The sequence below is a fragment of the Oxyura jamaicensis genome, chromosome 10, assembly GCF_011077185.1.
Source record: "Oxyura jamaicensis isolate SHBP4307 breed ruddy duck chromosome 10, BPBGC_Ojam_1.0, whole genome shotgun sequence".
NCBI lineage: Eukaryota > Metazoa > Chordata > Aves > Anseriformes > Anatidae > Oxyura > Oxyura jamaicensis.
This window is the reverse complement of record NC_048902.1, coordinates 10,654,205-10,670,613: the sequence shown is the minus strand read 5'-3', so window position 1 is coordinate 10,670,613 and position 16,409 is coordinate 10,654,205. Positions and strand designations below refer to the sequence as shown.

At 57.2% G+C, this 16,409-nt stretch overlaps 1 protein-coding gene across 2 annotated transcripts in view; it reads right to left on the bottom strand.

Annotated features, from left to right (window-relative positions):
• Positions 1-1,452: 1,452 nt before the first annotated feature.
• The window catches only part of TRIP4 (thyroid hormone receptor interactor 4), a 32,027-nt gene continuing 17,070 nt past the window's right edge, over positions 1,453-16,409 (bottom strand). The window contains exons 12-13 of one of the 2 annotated variants that reach the window (XM_035336067.1): positions 5,448-5,550; positions 1,453-1,690 (exon numbers count right to left, since the gene is read on the bottom strand). In XM_035336067.1, coding sequence (XP_035191958.1) covers positions 1,623-1,690; positions 5,448-5,550 — 171 coding nt within the window. In that variant the 3' untranslated portion in view covers positions 1,453-1,622. Of the gene's footprint in view, positions 1,691-3,705; positions 5,266-5,447; positions 5,551-16,409 lie in introns of those variants that run through there. The other variant, XM_035336068.1, reaches the window with a different exon arrangement.

The following is a 16,409-nucleotide window of genomic DNA, read 5'->3' as shown; positions in this document are numbered from 1 at the left end:
CCGCGCCGCGCCGCTCGGGCAGGCCGCGCCGGTGTCCGCCTGGCGGGGCGGGGCGGGGCGGGGCGCGGGGCCGCGGGATCGGCTCCGCTCGGCCCCGCTCGGCTCCGCTCGGATCCACTCGGATCCGCTCGGCCCCGCTCGGCCCCGCTCGGCTCGGCGGTGCAGCCCGGAGCGCGGAGCCCGGAGCCGGAGCGCGCTGCCCGCCTCTCCCCCTCCCCCCCTCCCCCCCCCCCCCCCGGCCGCCCCCAAACCCGGGGGGGGGGGGCGGGGGCGGCCGGCGGGGGGGGGGGCGGGGGGGGGGGGGGGGTGCAGGCCGGGGGGGGGGAGGTGGAGGGCAGGAGGGAGAAATTCTCACTGAGCGGCCCCGGCTGCCCGCGGGAGCCGTGGGTCCCACTAGCTCCGACCCCGGGCACCCCCGGCCAGCCCCCAGGAGAGGAGGACCCCGGCGCCACCCGTGGGGCCACACCGCGGGGCACGTCCGCGAGCTGCAGCCCCCGGCCGTGGCAGAAGAAGGGCCAGAGGACACCTCCCGGCAGCGGTCACCTCCCCCGGGGCACCTTGCAGGGGTTCAGCAGCGTCCCCGAGGCGGAGGAGGAGGGCCGGCAGCAGCGCTCCGCGGTGCCTTCGGACCCCCTGGAGCCAGGGGGGCTCCGGGACCTGGGAGCAGCGAGGGCACGGTGGGGCAGGGCCCCAAGGTGGCACCTGGGGCGCGCAGCCCGGAGAGCACGAACGGGTAATGAGCACGGGCACGTCAACGCAGGGAGCTGCCGAATGCGAAGGATTAAAGAAAGGGGGGGATTAATCCTGCTCGCGAGGCGCAGAGGGCTTTTCACTTGCACGTGCAGCTGCAGGAGGAGCAGCGTTCGCAGGGAGCTGCCACTTCAATACAAACCTGGAGAGAGGCGCACGGCCGGGCACGGCCCAAAGGCACCAGGAGCTGCAAGGGGGAGCTCCCGCTGGCAGCCTCACGCACCCAGCCTCCGAGCAGGTGGGGACCAGAGCCCACCTCTCGCCCCCGACCCCTTGATGTGCTGTGGGGCTGGAGGGCGCAGGCGTCACAGCTGGCTGCAGCCATCCCGTGAGCCCCACGTGGTTTCTTGGCCCAGCAGAAGCCATCGAGCACTGCAAGCCCTGCCAAGCACCTGGGAGCAGTCATGGCACGCTGTCCTGCGAGGCCGGTGCCACCATGTGTCCCAGTCCAGCCAAAAGGCACGAGCTGTCTCTTCACCGAGCTGCCCAGGGAGCAGGACGCTGCCACAGCCGGGACAGAGCCAGCTCCAATGGGCTGGGACGGCGGCTGGAGGCCGAGCTGGCCGCTGCCCGCACACTCCCTGGGACCAGCCGTGGGACTGCCGCGTCCCCATCAGGGACAGACGCCAGCACCCGAATGTGTCATCGCATCAGCTCCATCTCCCACCCACCCCTTTCCGTGGCGCTGGGCAGGGAAAGAGCTTGGTGAAAGCACTTCTCCTTTTAATGCTTTTCAAGTACAACAGCCAGAGCGATACCCAACAGCGACGTCGGATCCTTCTTCCCGCGAGCACCTGCTTCCAGAGTCGAGGGCCACGGCAGCACCCGCGGGTGGCATCCCAGTGGTGGTCCCCACGTGGGAAGGGGGCAGCTCACAGCCCCGCTTTCTGCTTCATTAACCCCTTCTTTGCTCCCTGATGGATCTTTGAATCCAGCTTCCCTGTAAAGAGGGGGGAAAGAAAAAAAAAAAAACAACCCTCATCACTCTTTATTTTTAAATGCTATTTGCATTGCAAATCAGCTGGAGGCAGCGAGGTCTCCTAGTTAGTGTGTCGCTGTCACATTCAATTATCGTGCTTGAGGAGCCAGGCGTTTCCAGCCGCCATGGCTTTCCTCCGCAGGCGCGACACGGGAGCCGGGGCAGCGCGCGGCACACAGGCGCCGGGGGGGCTCCAGCAAGGAGGAGAGCAAATTAACATCCAGGAGGAAAGCGATCGCTTTGCTCGCCCCCAGGATGCGTGTCAACACGTTCGAAGGAAGCCTGCAGAGAGCAGGGACAAGCGCCGTGGCAGGGACACGGCACAGCGAGCAGGCGGGGAGGGTGGCGCGCTACTGCCGGGGAGCGGCCCCTTCCTCTCCCTGCCCAGACTCAAATTCTCCAAAGCAGGGTCGGGCTCCAGCCCAGCTCCAGCCCAGCCAGGGGAGCTCCAGGGGATGAGATGGCCCGGGCTGCAAACCTCTGGGCACGGCTCCTAAAGCTGCTGGTAAATGCCAGCGTGCCACGAGAAGCAGAAACTTGGCCAGAGACAACGGCTCTCGTCCAGTCAGAGAGCGTCGCCTTCTCATCACGCTGAGAAAACTTCTCGTTTTAGCTTCTGCAGAGCCTGACAGCGCTTTTTCCAGGGGAGGCAGATGACAAAGCCGCTTTGCTGGTGATATCCCATTAGGACAACCCCCCCAGCCTCCCTGAACCTGCCTCCTGCCTTCAGCTTGAGTCACGGGTCAGCCTTGCTCCTCTCTGAATACAGAAACCATAAACGTGCAACCCCCCCCCCCATGAGCGAGCACTTGCAATTCACCGCGCCATCGCTCTGCAAATGCCCACACGAGGCTGTGGCTGGGGATGAAACTGGTTGCAGGACCCAGGTGCTGCCCATGCCTCGCTGCGGCAGCTCCCAACCTGCAGCTCCCAGCAGGGTGCCTGCAAAACCCCTCTGCGCTGCTGCGGCCATCAGAAATAATCAGCAAAAGACCCCGCACCCAGCGGGGCCGAGCCAGAGCGTCCGGCTGCAGCGCGTCACACCTGCGAGTCACCAAACCGTGGGGTTGTGGCAGGAGCAAGGTGGCGAGATCGTGCTCGCTCCATGCTCTGGTCTCCCACCGCCAAAGCTCTGTCACGTCCAGAGCTGTTAGCTTTGTACTTAGCATGCCTGCCTGCTCCTCCCGGGTCCCAGAAGTGATCAGTAGGCTCCTCTGCTCTATCAGCTGGCAAAGATAAAACGTCACGTGGGTAACCTTTAAGAAAAGGCTAAAAATAAGGCAACGGCCCCAGGGCCCCCTTCTCTTTACGCTCAGTGATTTAAGGACTCTGATCTCGCAGGCAGTACCGTGATGTGTCCCCTCTCCCAGCCTCACTGCCACGCTCCTCCAGCCATCGGCTCTGTTCAAGGCAGCTTTGGGAGCGCTGCTCCAGGCAGAGCTTTGCCCAGATTCAAGGAAATCTCCCACGAGAGCCACGGATGAGCTTTGTCCTCACACGCTGAGAATAAGCAGGGACATGTTTGGGGAGAGCCATGGTCACAAATGTGACACAAGCACTGTGCCCATCCCTTCCACGCAAACAATAACCCTGGCAGCAAATCGAGCTCTGTTTCTTTCTTCCTTCCCCGGGCTGCTAGAAACGACTCATTTGCAAGGGAGAAGCATTCAGATGTCATTGCGGTGAGGTCCATGCTGTTATCTGGCAAGGAAAGCCGCTCCGGCTTGGCTTCCCAACAAGACAAACTGGCATTTTGTCACGGTTGAGCCAGGCTTCAAGGAGACTGGGGCAGCCAGCGAGCTCAGGTGGGGACGTGAGCCGGTGCAGGCGCTTCCAGCTCGGAGAGCCACGCTTCGGACCGGGTCGCATGCGAAGCCAGCTCCTGGTAAAGCAGTGTGCCACCGCAAGGAAAGGTCAAAGGCTCCCCCGCTCCTTCCCCCATCCGTCCTGAATGTTGCCTGCATGACCCGAACGACTGTGTCTCCCCCGGAGGGGGACGTGCAGCTCCACGACCTCTGCGCCGCAGCTCCCGCGCTCTGGTGACAGATCCTGTCGGGAAGAGGGCAGGGGAGGCACGGCCAGCAGCGGGAGCGGGCCACACGGGCAGCCGCGAGCGCAGCCGGCTTCCTTCCAGGCTGTTAGGCTGATCCTGCTCCAAGCAGGAAACTGTCACAACACAAAGGAGACGATGTGACAGACGGGGGGCAGGCAGCGCCCGTACCCAGGGAGGCAGACGTGCAGGAGTCAGCCAGCCCCGCGCTCGCACGATGCAGCCGCTTCCCCTTCAGCCACGGCAGCCAGCTCCACGGAGGCAGATGTGAAGGGGAAGGGGCACGGTGGCCAGAGCCTGAATGAGAGTGGAGAGAAGCTGAAAAAAAAAATGAAAATCAAACGAAGGACGCAGCAGCTGCTCCAGCAATGAGGCTGTTGTACCGCAGCAAAGACATTTACATCCCAAATAACTCAGCACAGCCCTGACTGCTCACGGCGCGCTGGAAAAGACCTGTCCCCGGGGGAGGACAGTGCCGCTAGCAAGATCCAAGCCCTCACATGAGCTCTGCAGCTGCAGATCACCGAGCATTGTTTGTTGCCATCGGCTGAATGCACCTCCCAGATGTTGCTACAAAAGCCAGGGAATAAACCAAACCGTTTTGCCCTTCCACCTGCTCGGTACCACTGCAGGGAAAGTGCACGCCCAACGCCCAGGGAGAGATCGAAGCCGTGGGAGAACGGTGCTCCTGTGAGTGGAGAAGGGGAAAAAAACACCTCAAAAACAACACAAAAACCCACACTGTGCTTCAAAAGGCCTTATTAACCAGTCCTGAGAAATCCTGCCGCTCCTGCGCCACTAGATAACTACTCCCTGAGAACCACGCTGCAAATGAGAAAGAAAACCCAGCCATCAGCTCTGCTAAACAAACAGCCAAGACTATTTCTGCTTATGCTGCTTTTAGCCTGTCAAATTAATTTTTCACATCCCCTGAAAGCATGTACGGTGCCTTCCCCAGGCTGTGTGGTGGGGAAGCTGCTAATAAGGATGGAGCTGACTGCAGACTCCCCAGCTGCTGCCTCCCTCCTCCATTCTTTTTACAGCAGCGGGCAGGACTAACTGGCAGCCTGCGGAGGGCTGGTGGCTCATAAAAGGGACTAACAACACTGGCAAGCAGAGCGCGGACAGATGCTGTGGCGCTTCCCCGCGAGCTCTGCCAGGACATCCCGGCCCGCCGGCCCGCGGCTGGGCTGGGGCAGCGCATCCATCTGGACCCGCAGCCCTCGCCGCCTCAGCCCGGCCCTCACCTCCTCACAGGCGGCTCTGAAAGGAAGGCGAGCAGCCAGCACGGGGCTGAGCATCGTCACGCCCCCCTCCTCTTGTGAGGATAAAGGGAGGCTTCTGCCTCGCATCCTGACCCGGGCTCTGAGCGCTCGTGCCAGACGCAGATCAGCTGCAGACACGCGTTTCCGCAGAGCACGTGAGCACTCTGATTCCGAGTGCTGGCAGGGGCAGGAAGAGGCATGTATTTAGAAGGAAACAACATCTGGGGAAAGGGGAACCGAAGACAAAAATATTACAGATGTATTTGAATCATTAAACAAACACCTACAGATCAAAGAGCGCGGGGCAAAGGTTGTGAACTCATATGGCAAAGGCAAGCAGAGGTGGTGATGAGAGCAGGCAAGAAAGGCCAAGGGGGGCATCTGCGGAGACTTTACTACTTACAGATTTTGGGTTTTCCTTTGATGGGAAACTTCACAACCATCTCCTGGGGATTAGTGCAGATAAAGACAAATGGAGACCCAGACTCCTGGCTCAAATCCGGATACTGCAAAACACAGACACACACCAAACAGTCAGACAAACTGCAGCGGGCGTGAAAAGAGCTCCGCAGTCAGGAGCGGCACAAAAGGAAGCGCTTCCAGACAAGCCATTATTTAAGAGATCAGCTATATATAGGCTGGGCCAGCTCTGACTGAGCCAGTTCAAGAACTTTTAATGGAAGCGGTGCGATTGCAGGTTTGCCCCTTCTCATTTTGTCTCTGCTGGGGTTCGCCCCGTGTTTGGAGCTGCCCACAGAGCAGATCCCTGCACACTCCCTCGCCCTGCTCAGCACAGACCTGCGTTCCGCTGCCTAAAGGTGTGGTTTCACACTTGGCTTACGTTGCCCTAACGCGTGGGCTGTCGCTAAAAGGCTCTGCCCTCCCAAGCTCGCCGGCTCACCGCCTGCTTTGTGCTGGCTCTAACAAGCACGAGTGATTCTCAGCCTGACGCACTCCCAGATGTGGCTAAACCCCAGCTGACTGCAAACAGCACACCGGCGCTTCAGCCAAAGCAGCCTGGCCAGCCAGCCCAACGAGGCGATGACCACCAGAAGAGCAGCAACCTCCGGGGCTGAAGCAGCCCTCCCAGCTCCTGATACATCCCCATCCACTCCCCGCGAAGCGGATCCGTGCTTGGTCCAACCACACTGGTTTGGAGAGCGTGCACCGTCCTGCTGCGGGACACGACCCTCGAGAACCATCTGCATCTAACGGGCGAGCAACCAAGAGCAGCGGGTAGAAAACGGGGCTTCGTGGTACAGCAACAGCTCGGCCCCGGCGCCCTCACGCAGCTTGCGACAAGGCTGGCTCCTCTGGGCCCGGCACCTCGGGACAGGAACTCACACAGAGGTCTCCTGAGAGATTTCACTGTGGTGAAAACATCAGGGAATTTCACAGGAAGAGTGTAAACAGAGCGCTTCTCTCGTTAACCACAGGGAAAGGGGAAAAAACACAACACTTGGTGAGAGAAGTGCCTGGAAGTCCTGTCTGGATGCAGCTCAACCTCGCTGGTGTTAGAAGGGAAATGCAGAACGGTAACAAAAAAATGCAAATACCACCCGTCCCTTCAGACCCTCCGCTAGTCGCAGACCTTGTGCTGACAGGCGTGCTAACTGCCCCTCCGGGTGAGGCAACGATGGAGCTCCAGCCCAGGAAACCCTGTGGAAACAGGCGGGGGAAGCTGTTTCCCTTCCACGGGAAAGCTGCCTTTTTCTCCCCTGCCCTCCTCGAGCAGATCCGCTGAGGCTGGTGTACGGGACAGGATGCCAAACCAGATGGAGCAGTGTGTCCTGGCAAATCCCCCATTTGTTACTAACAAATGACTTCTAGGCTGAGTGTTTGAAAAGCTCTCCCTCTCTCACAGACCTGCCAAGATGAGTTTGGATTTGCCCTGGAACAGCTGGGCATGGAGAGCAGAGCAGGGAGCAACCCACTTCTCCTGCGCTGTAGCAGGGTTTGGCAGCGCTGCCGGCAGTTAGGGGAGATTTACAGAAGCCTGACACTAGGAGTGGATCAACTGGAAAGTGTTTCCAGCCCCCTCATTTTACAACAGCGTGGGCCACGTTCGCCGAGCGAGAGAGATGTACGCGCACTTAACTGCTCTGTGCAACACCCGCGCTGGGAGAGAATGAGCTGCACTCATCTGTGCAGCTTGCAGACGCCCTGCTGCACTGATCTGGCATTGGACAGGTTTCTTCCTTTTTTTTTTCTCTGAGCCACGTTACTTGACTTGCTTCCATGGCTCCACGCCGATGCCAAGGATTTTCATTTCCCATCTGCAGGGAGGGAGGATCTTGGAAGGTTACAAAGCGCCAATGTGAATATCCCCGGCCAACGCCTGGTGAGTGCGAAATGCTAGCCCGGCTTTATTGCTCTCGGTATCACACGGGCGACTGGTCGCTCTTCATAGCCAGGGATCCGACTTCCCCAGCAGCTCCCACACCAGCGGGGCCTCTGAAGCTCACCCCGTCAGGCTGGGGGGACTCAGCCCCCTCCCAAACCCTCTGGTGACAGAGGTGGCGCGTCCCTGCACCACGACACGTGGTTCGGCCACGGCTTCCTCAGCCAGGTTGCAGGCCCAGCACCGACGTGCCATGGAGGACTTGCTGCCTGCAGTGACTTCCCAAATCCCTCCAGGTGGACCTGAGCAGCAGAGCGTCCCCTCGCACCTCTCCCAGGCCCCCCCAGTGGGGAATATCCTCACAACATGCAGCCAGGCACTGGCAGCCAAGTAGCAGCCAGGCTGCTTTCTCCGCTGACAGATTTCATCCAAACCCAGGCTCAAACCTTCGGCTCAAACCTTCAGTTCCAAACGCTTCAAGCTCCATCCAACCCCAAGGCCGAGATGGATGCCACAGCTGCGACTTGGGTTTACGCTTCCATGCCACAGCCTTTCATCTCCTCTCCCAGGGTACGTTTCTGTACGCGTGCCAAATCTGCGCAGCCTCCGTGTCCCGCATTTTAAAAGCCTCGGCCCTTCCTCTGGCATCTCGCCCCCAGGAGGCAGGGAACAGCGCCTCGGCGAGGGGCTCCTACCTCAGGATCCCTATTGTACCTACCCCAGAAGTCTCCTGCCCCATTCTGGTGAGCAACAAAGGCGGAATATTCCTGCCTCCTGGGGCCAAGAAAAAGCCGTCATCCTTTCATCTGCTTACTGCGAGATGCACTCAGGTGGAGAAACGGGGGCTGCGCCTTCACGGGCAGCTGAGCCTCTCGAAGGGCCAGGCCCCGCTCTCCCCCTGCTCCCAGGTGCACAGACACGTCCCAGGGACTCGCTGGTCCCTGGCAAGTTGATTCAATTCATTCATCCTGCAGAAAGTTAGGGAGGCTTCTGGCAAAGCCAGGGCCCCTTGCATCTCTTGAGATGCCTGCCTGCAAACTAAACAGAGAAACGGCCAAACGCTCTTCTGCCACGTGCACCACTGGGACCTAGAGCACAGCCTCGACCTGGTGCAGGTGTAACTGCTGTTTGACGTGTTTAGAAGCTACCTCCATGGACTTCATCCCCAAAGGTTGCTAGAGCACTTCCTATTTCCTACCTGAGATCTCTCACCTGCCATTTAGTCCCCCCACCAGCACCCTCCTGGAGCACTGTGCCGTCTCCATCCCAGGGCAGAGCAACGTAAAGAAGCCATCTGTAGGCACCGTCCCCACCATACCAGCGCCAGGTTATCCTGTGCAGCCAGCACCAGGCCCACGACAGACGTTGTGGCAGCACAGCAGGCTCTCCCCGCAGCTTAGCTCGGTGCTAGGAAATCAGTTCCCACCCGCCACGCTCTGAAGATGCCGCTCCTATCGGCGACTGCTGCTTGACTTGTGTTCTCATCTCAGCCACTGGCACCAGGCTGTGGAACACATACATTTGTCTCTGTTACATTTTCCACAGCTGCCCAAGTGCCTAATGAGTAAAAAACTTGTTTCTCAAAGTGCCTTTGGCACTTTGGATGGCTTTTAATGGCAGTTACACTCCTTGGCCACGCTGAGAAAGTTCCCCTTCTGTTCAGTTTTATGCAATTCTTCCCATCCAATTTCCTCCTCAAACAATACCCTGATTCCTCCCTCTCCCCAAAACACTTCCCCGAGGCAATGGGATTTCCATCCTACTGTTTTTATCAACTGCGTGCAGCTTTTCTGGACCAACAACTGACCCCTCAACGCTTCTGCTTTGAGCTGCAAGAGGTCAGCCGAGACAGTCTACAGCCTGCAACGCAGTAAGGAGGCAACTTCCAACTACCAGGGCCCACAGACAGCAACTGCTGCCCATCAGCGCTTCAGCGAACGTGAGACGTGTAGGAAAAGGCCCAAAGCCAAATCTAGAGCGCCAGAGAAAAGAGACAGAGCATATCCCTGGTAAAGAGGGCACGCAACAGCTTTTTTTTTTTTTTCTTTAAATAAAACTCCAAGGTGAGGAGAAAGGGCAAACTGCACTCCCTCACTGCAAGAGGCCAAGGATCCAACCCAACCAGGAGTTTTCATGGGGATGTTCCTTCCCAATGCACTCGTCATATCAATCGTGAATGTGTTAAGACAGGTGCCAGTACTCCGGGGCTCTGGCATTGCCTCTGCAGCAAATCAGTTCAGCATTTAGGAGAAGGTGGCTAAAAAGGCTCTCCACAAGCCCAGAGGCCAGGTTGCCCCTCAAAAAGGGAAAAAACCCACCCCCCAGTTCTGCAGATAAGCCAGAAAGGGGTTGCACAACGTAACGACAGCGTAAAAAATAATTTGGTCTCCTTCCAGTCCTTCTGCCACCTCGTAGCAGGCTTGCAACATGGCTGTTGGGAGGCCGGTGGGCGCCGTGGGCTGCAAACAGCAAGGCACAGTTTGCCAACTGCTGCTCCAGCCCACGTCTCCGCGCGGTCGCAAGCCCCGCGCACACTCCGCATGCGGCTGCGTCAGCGCAACCACCGCCCTCCTCGCTCACCCCAGCCACAAGCACGCCCGTCAGGCTCCCATTTGCTGCTAACAGGTTTGTAAGATCCTAGCTGTGAAGAGATTAGCAGGGAGGAAAAAAAAAAAAAAAAAAAAAACACAACAACAACAAAAAACAGATCTCAAGGCAGCTTAACACACACAGAGCTCGAGGTTAAATGGAGCATCTGAGCACGAGCTGGAAAAGGGAGCTGTGCGCTGGGCTCCTCCAAAAGCCAGCCACCAGATCCGCCAGCGCCCGCCCTCTCTCTGGAGCCAGCGCTTTGAACATGCATTAAGTGGCTATCAGATGTCCCCAACAGCCACCCCAATCAGGCTGCAGGCAGGGATAATTGCTAATGAATGTTCCCTACACTTTGTTTTCGCCGTCCCTCATCTCCCATCACCAGCTTGTCACGGCCAGAAATAGCAGCAGGCCTGCCTTGCCTCCCCACTCCACAGCCCACAGCAAAGAGCAAAGGAGGAGCTCAGAGTCAGCGCAGAAATGAACCCATCCTCTCTGACATTCAAAGAAAAAATCCTATTTCTCTGCAGTTTCCCCCCCACCAATCTGTTAAGGTACCTATTTTTTCCCCCGATTTTCCCCAGCTGGATGTGGGTGCCATGCAGGGCTGCCCAGACCCCGCTGGGCGTTTTTCCTCCCGATACCCCTGCTTTCCTCCCGATATCCCCGCTTTCCTCCCGTTTTTCCCTCGCTGCCTGTCCCCCCCGGGGCGAGCAGCTGGCTGCCAGGCGAGGCAGGACGGGCGCTGGCTCTTTGGGAACCCGCAGGAGCACTGCCCTCGGGTCGACCCGCTCGCACCCCTCCTGCCCCCCGCTGCTTCACCCCTCTCCCTAAAGCTGCATTTGCTCGATCCCAAGCGCCTGGAACAGAAGGCAGGGGATTGAAGCAAGCAGAGGAAAACGTGCCAGGGGAGCAGAGCCGTCGCTAACTAGATGAGCTCTGCTCCGGTGAATCCAACGCAGGAACAAAGGCGCCGCGTGCGACGGAGCAGAGGTTCTGCGCAGCACAAAGCGCAGAGCAAAAGCACTCCCCGGCAGCTCCGCTGGCGACCTTTCAAGCTCCTCTTTCACTCTTATTAAGACACAAAAAGCCGGAGGAAACAAACAGGAGCCGCGCAGGAGACCAAAGGCTAAAAATACTGCGTGGAAACAGCGCCGGCGTCCTCCCCCCCGCCTCAAAGCTGGAGCTCTGCAATGCGGCCTGCTCTCCTCGCTGAGCGCCGCGGCACAGCCCAGCGCGTGCAGGCCCCGGCAGGCAGCCCGGCTTCGCCGGAGCGCGGCGGTGAAGAATTGCACTCTGGAACCTGTAGTCCCGCCGGGCCGGCTGCCCTCGCTCCATCTTACGGCCGCCGGGGCAGGGGGGCCGCTCGGGTGACCCCAGCGGAGCGCCAGAAGGAGGTCGCAGCGAGGGGACGGAGGCGTTGCGCGGGGTGAGCGGCGGAAACGGGTGAATCATTTTCCTGGCGTGCCTCCACGGAGCGCGGCGAGGGAAACGCAGCCGGCACTGCCAGGCAGCGCTGGTCCAGGACACCAGCTCGAGGCCTGGCCTTCGCTTCCCCCGCCGCTCCCTAAGAGCTTCAAAATAAAAGAGGCAGCACTGGAAAGCAAAGCTGTCTGGAAAGAATAAAAGCGAGCAGAACCCATGTGTTGGCAAGAGCGCTTGATTATTCCTCACCGTAAAACACATTCAAGACCAAAAAAAAAAATCTTGGCAGAGACGGTGTCCCTCCAAAAGAGCTGGGCTGCCGTAACCAGGCCCGCGCGCAGCAATAAATCAGCCTCCCCCAGCAGGCAGGAACACGCACCAGGCTCTGCCCCGAGCGCTCCAAGAGTTACGAGAAGCCGCTGGGCCGTGCGCGAGCGTGGGGAGCAGGAAGCAGAGCGCTCCCCGGGAGGCGAGGGCGAGCGCGGAGCCGCGTGCCTGCAAGGGGGAACACGGGGAGGTCCGCGAGCGCGTCCGGCCTCCGCGCAACTTCCTTCACCCCGTTCTCCTCGTGATTTGTGGGCAAGGCAGATCCACTCTTCTTTCATGCCTCATAAGCTTCATAGCTGTCAGACTAACATAACAGGTAATTAACTACTAAACAGCCATTTTCTCCTCCTCTCCGGAGGGAAATTGCTCACCATCCAGCTAGAAAATGTTTCTTTAGTGGTTTGCAAAGAGAGAAAAGAAACTCAGTAGTTCCTGGCAAGCGACAGGGCTGCTGCGGCCAAATGGGGGCATTTACGGCAGCGCTCGCGGCATGGACGCTAGTCCCTGTGCTTGCAGGATTCGGGAGAAACCGAGTCCTCAAAGCCGAGAGCGAGGGCACTTGGCTAGCTGTGTAGCTGCCAGCGCTGCAAACTCCCCGATTCCAGCTCGTGCACCACCAGCCATAACCCAGCGCCCTGCTCCCAGCTCCTGCGGGCTGCAGAGGGGCGGCCGAGGTACAGCTGCAGACAAAACGGATCCAGTGCTTGAAGCTCAGCCAACAGCCCTGCGATCAGTCAGCAGGTAGGAGTTATTTAACACCAAGAAAAAAAAAAATGCCCCCGTTTCCCGCTGCGTGCGGGTCCAGCCTTCAGTGACAGACAGCCCCAGCGGCGTCCTTCCTTGTCGCTTGTCCAAGGACAGGCGTGTTGAAGCAGCTTTTCCCCATCTGTTGTTCTGACAGCGGTCGTCTCCACCGCCTCGTTACACGGACGGTCACTTTCGGGGATTATCTAACCCATCTTCGCAAACCAGCCTGCACGCTGAAGCGCTCGAGGGCACAGCAAAGACAGCTCCGACTGGCAGCAGGAGCCATCACCTGAGCCAAGGGACGCGGGTTTGCCGCCGCTCCGTGCGGCCTCTTCCCAGAGGCCAGTTTTGCGGAGTGCTCGCCGAAGACCAAGTGCTTTGCTGTGAGTTTTGATCTCCCTCACAACAGGGCCTTGCATCACGCTTCCAACTTTCAGCAAGCGTTCAGCCATCGTCTTTTAAGGACCCATTCCCACTGCCTCAGCCCAGGCCAAACAGGCTTCTGGCCCATGACAAACACAACGTTTTCCTAAACAGAAATCCCAAAGCAGGTCCAAATTTCTAGAAATGCCAAATTTTATAGCCTGAGGCAGAAACATCCAGTACTGCAGCCTTGAGAACAGGCACCTGAGGAGCTCTGCACGCAGCTCTTGGGCAAAGACCACCGCAGCGATACAGCAGGGAAGGCTGGCTTAGAAGAGGGATGCTCAGCCACGTTTGATCCAAATCAAGAGAAGAGGCAAAAGAAAAAAGCAGGATGGCAAAAAACAAAAACAAAAGCCGGCAGCCAAACTTTTGTTTGAAAGCCTGTCAGGTCTAGACTGCAACGTGTGAGGAAGGAACAGCTCAAAACCACAGCTGCTAATGGTTATGGATTTGGCAATCAAAATGTCTTTGTTAAAAAAAAAAAAAGTTAACTGCCTTACTATTGAGGTTACAAACCACAGCCTTGATGCATTGTTGCAGTCAACATCCTCCCTGCTGTTTTTGAGAGCTTACATCTGCTGCTGGCAGATAATGTGCTGGCATAGGCTCCCTCCATGAGAATGCACAAGGAATTTTGCTAGCCTGCCTTCCTTTCCCCTTCTTCCCACAACGATGCCTGTCAGTTGTTGCCTGTTCTGCCCCTCGCATGCCTGGCTGGTAGGCGAGCAGATGCGCAGGCAGCAGGGATGGCAGGCTGGGATCCCCGCAGGATCCTGCCCCCGGACGGTCTGATCCATCCAGTGGGTGTTTTCCGCCTCCCAGCCCGGCTCGAGTTGTGCTTCTACACCACAAGCTGTACTTTGATTCAAAGGGCAGGGGAAGCAATTAAAATGTAATAACAGGACTTTGAAATGTAGATTTAATATTTAAGCTCGTTCTGGTGCACTCGATTTTAAGCACTGAGCAGTCTGCCAGGGCCCCGGTCCTCAGGGAGACCCGGGGAACCCAGCAGTGCCAGCAAAGGCAGGGCACATCACATCCCCTCTGCTCTCCCAGAGCCAGCCTGCGACACAGGACCCAGAGCCACCAACACCCTTCTGCGGCTCAAATCTCAGCCCGAGAGAGCACCCGCCCGTGGTAAACCTACAGGCAGCGCAAGTAGGGCCCGAGACATTTATAGAGTGCCTGACAACCATCGGGGGAAACTGGGGGGACTTGGAAAAATATTCATGGTGTAATAGGCTCGGCTGAAAGAACCATTTCATCCTCCTGTGCCAAGGGACCGTGGAGGCAGGGCTAACCTCAGCTGCAATGCAGCCCCACCGCTCACGCTGTCAGACGAAACCACAGCAATAAGGAGGAAAGAGGCAAAGCCGGGGGGAGTGAGGGGAAACCAGGGCACCTGCTTCTGCTCAAGCCACTCAGAGAGCCTGCACCCTGCTAGATGCAGCCAGGCATTTTCAATCAGCTTCATAAAATCCTTACCCCTCGCTTTGAAACTCTGATTTATGGAAGACCAGCATAGCCAAGCTCAGCAGGTGAGGAAGATTATTTGAACTTTGAAAAATCTAACTTTGGTGAACACAGCTCTGCGCAGATAAAGCGTCCACATCCCTGCCCTGCTTTATTTCAGCAACCGCCACTCCCCACCGTGACCCTTGCTGCTACCCCCCGAGGAGGCGCGACGCCGGCGGCAGGCTGCCTGTGCAATCGATTCTCTGACACCAGCACTGCGCCGCCTCTCACGGTCGAAGGTGTGACAGAACCAAGATACGCATCCCAACGGCCGGTCTGTTAGGAAATCGATGCCATGCAGAGAGCTGAAGCAAGTGTAGTCCTCGCAGGCCTACGGCAGCAGCTGTATTTTGTAGCTGCCAGCGCCCTCCCCACCCATTTAGTGTCACCACCTGCAGCACGGTCACGGCTCAACCCAGTGGAACTACGACTGGGAAGCCAGGGCGCAGGGCACCTGAGCAGCAGCCAGGCTTGAGGTCGATTTTATCTAATACTTGGTTTCAAGATTAATAAAAACCAAACAGCAAGAAGAAGGCAAGTATCAGTGACCACATCTGATAGAAAAAAAATTCCCAGATCACTGACTAGTTTGTTAAAAATGGTAGCAGAGGCTAAGTCCACAGCCATCATTAATTAAGTCATATGCTTCAGCCTTGGCTTCGTTTTTTTCCCTAGGGTCTATGAAACCAGAGGAGAGGGCAAGCTAGCCTCTATCATTCGATTTCTTTGGCATGTTAATGCATTCCTAAATTAATCATCATCAAGTGACAATCTCTCCTTCATCTTAACAGACTGAGCAGTGGCCTCAGTAAACCTGCTGGCTTATGCAAAGCAGCTGGAGCATTAGAGCAGCCTCTGATGAAAACCAAAGCACTTCACATGCGGAAAAACTCCCCCGTCTCTTACCATCTATAATCCAAACCAGCTGCATGCCTACTCGGCTCTGCTTCTATAACCGAGAACCAGAGGTGCTTTATGCCTTGAGGAAGTACAGTGAGAAACTGAATAGGGACACACGTCACCTGTAGGGCCCTGCAAGCCAGACTAATGCCTAACACCACTGGATCTTGCATCAGGCTCCACGTGAGAGACAAATTCAGCTCAGGAGAACTCAGGGACCTGTAAGGTTCAAAGGCCTTTCTGTCGGTTGCAATCATTAACAGCCGCCTAGATATCCTTCCTTCTGTAACAACCTCATCGAGTCCTCAAAACCCTGACACCCTGCTAAAAACCACGCACTGGCAGAGGTGCGATAACCGAGCCTCGGGAACCAGAAGGCAAACATCCCGTTGGCGGGGGCGAGCAAAGGTGTTTCCTGCCAACGCGCGCCGGACAGCCACACCACTGCAAGACAAAACATTTGTCTCGCTTGCAGCCCGTGCTAGGAAGCCTTTCCATTAGGGAGAAGGTCCTCGTAAAAAGTCGCACTTAAATCTCTACATATTTATGCTGTTCTCCAAAGTACACTTCAGCGTACGCATTCATGTTTCTCCCTCTCATTAACCTATTTCTTGGGAAAACACTACGAGCGTGCTATTGTTCTTTTATCTGCAGATAATCTAAAAGGCACCTTCTGGATTCTAAATACAGAACATTTCTACCTCCCTTCTTCACTCCTGGAGGAGAAATTAAATCAAGCCCTATACACTCGTCGCCCAAGCCTCATTTTTCTGCTGCTGTTTTCATTGGGGAGGGAAGAGGAGGACAAGAGATTAAATGTAAATTTCCTGAGGGGGTAACGAAGGAGCCTATTTAAATGATAGTTGCAATCTCGTGGCACAAAAATAGCTTCGCCATGTTCCCTTGTGCAGATTTAGGACACTAAGCGATCACCTCAAAATGAAAAATAAACACTTTACTCCCGTCAAACATAATTACCTGATATTTCAATCCAAGATTATAGCTACCGCTAGGTATCAGTATCTGTGTGTGCCTGCATTTAAAATAAGCCCAAACACACCTATCAGCTACTAAAATAGCAGCAACGGAAAT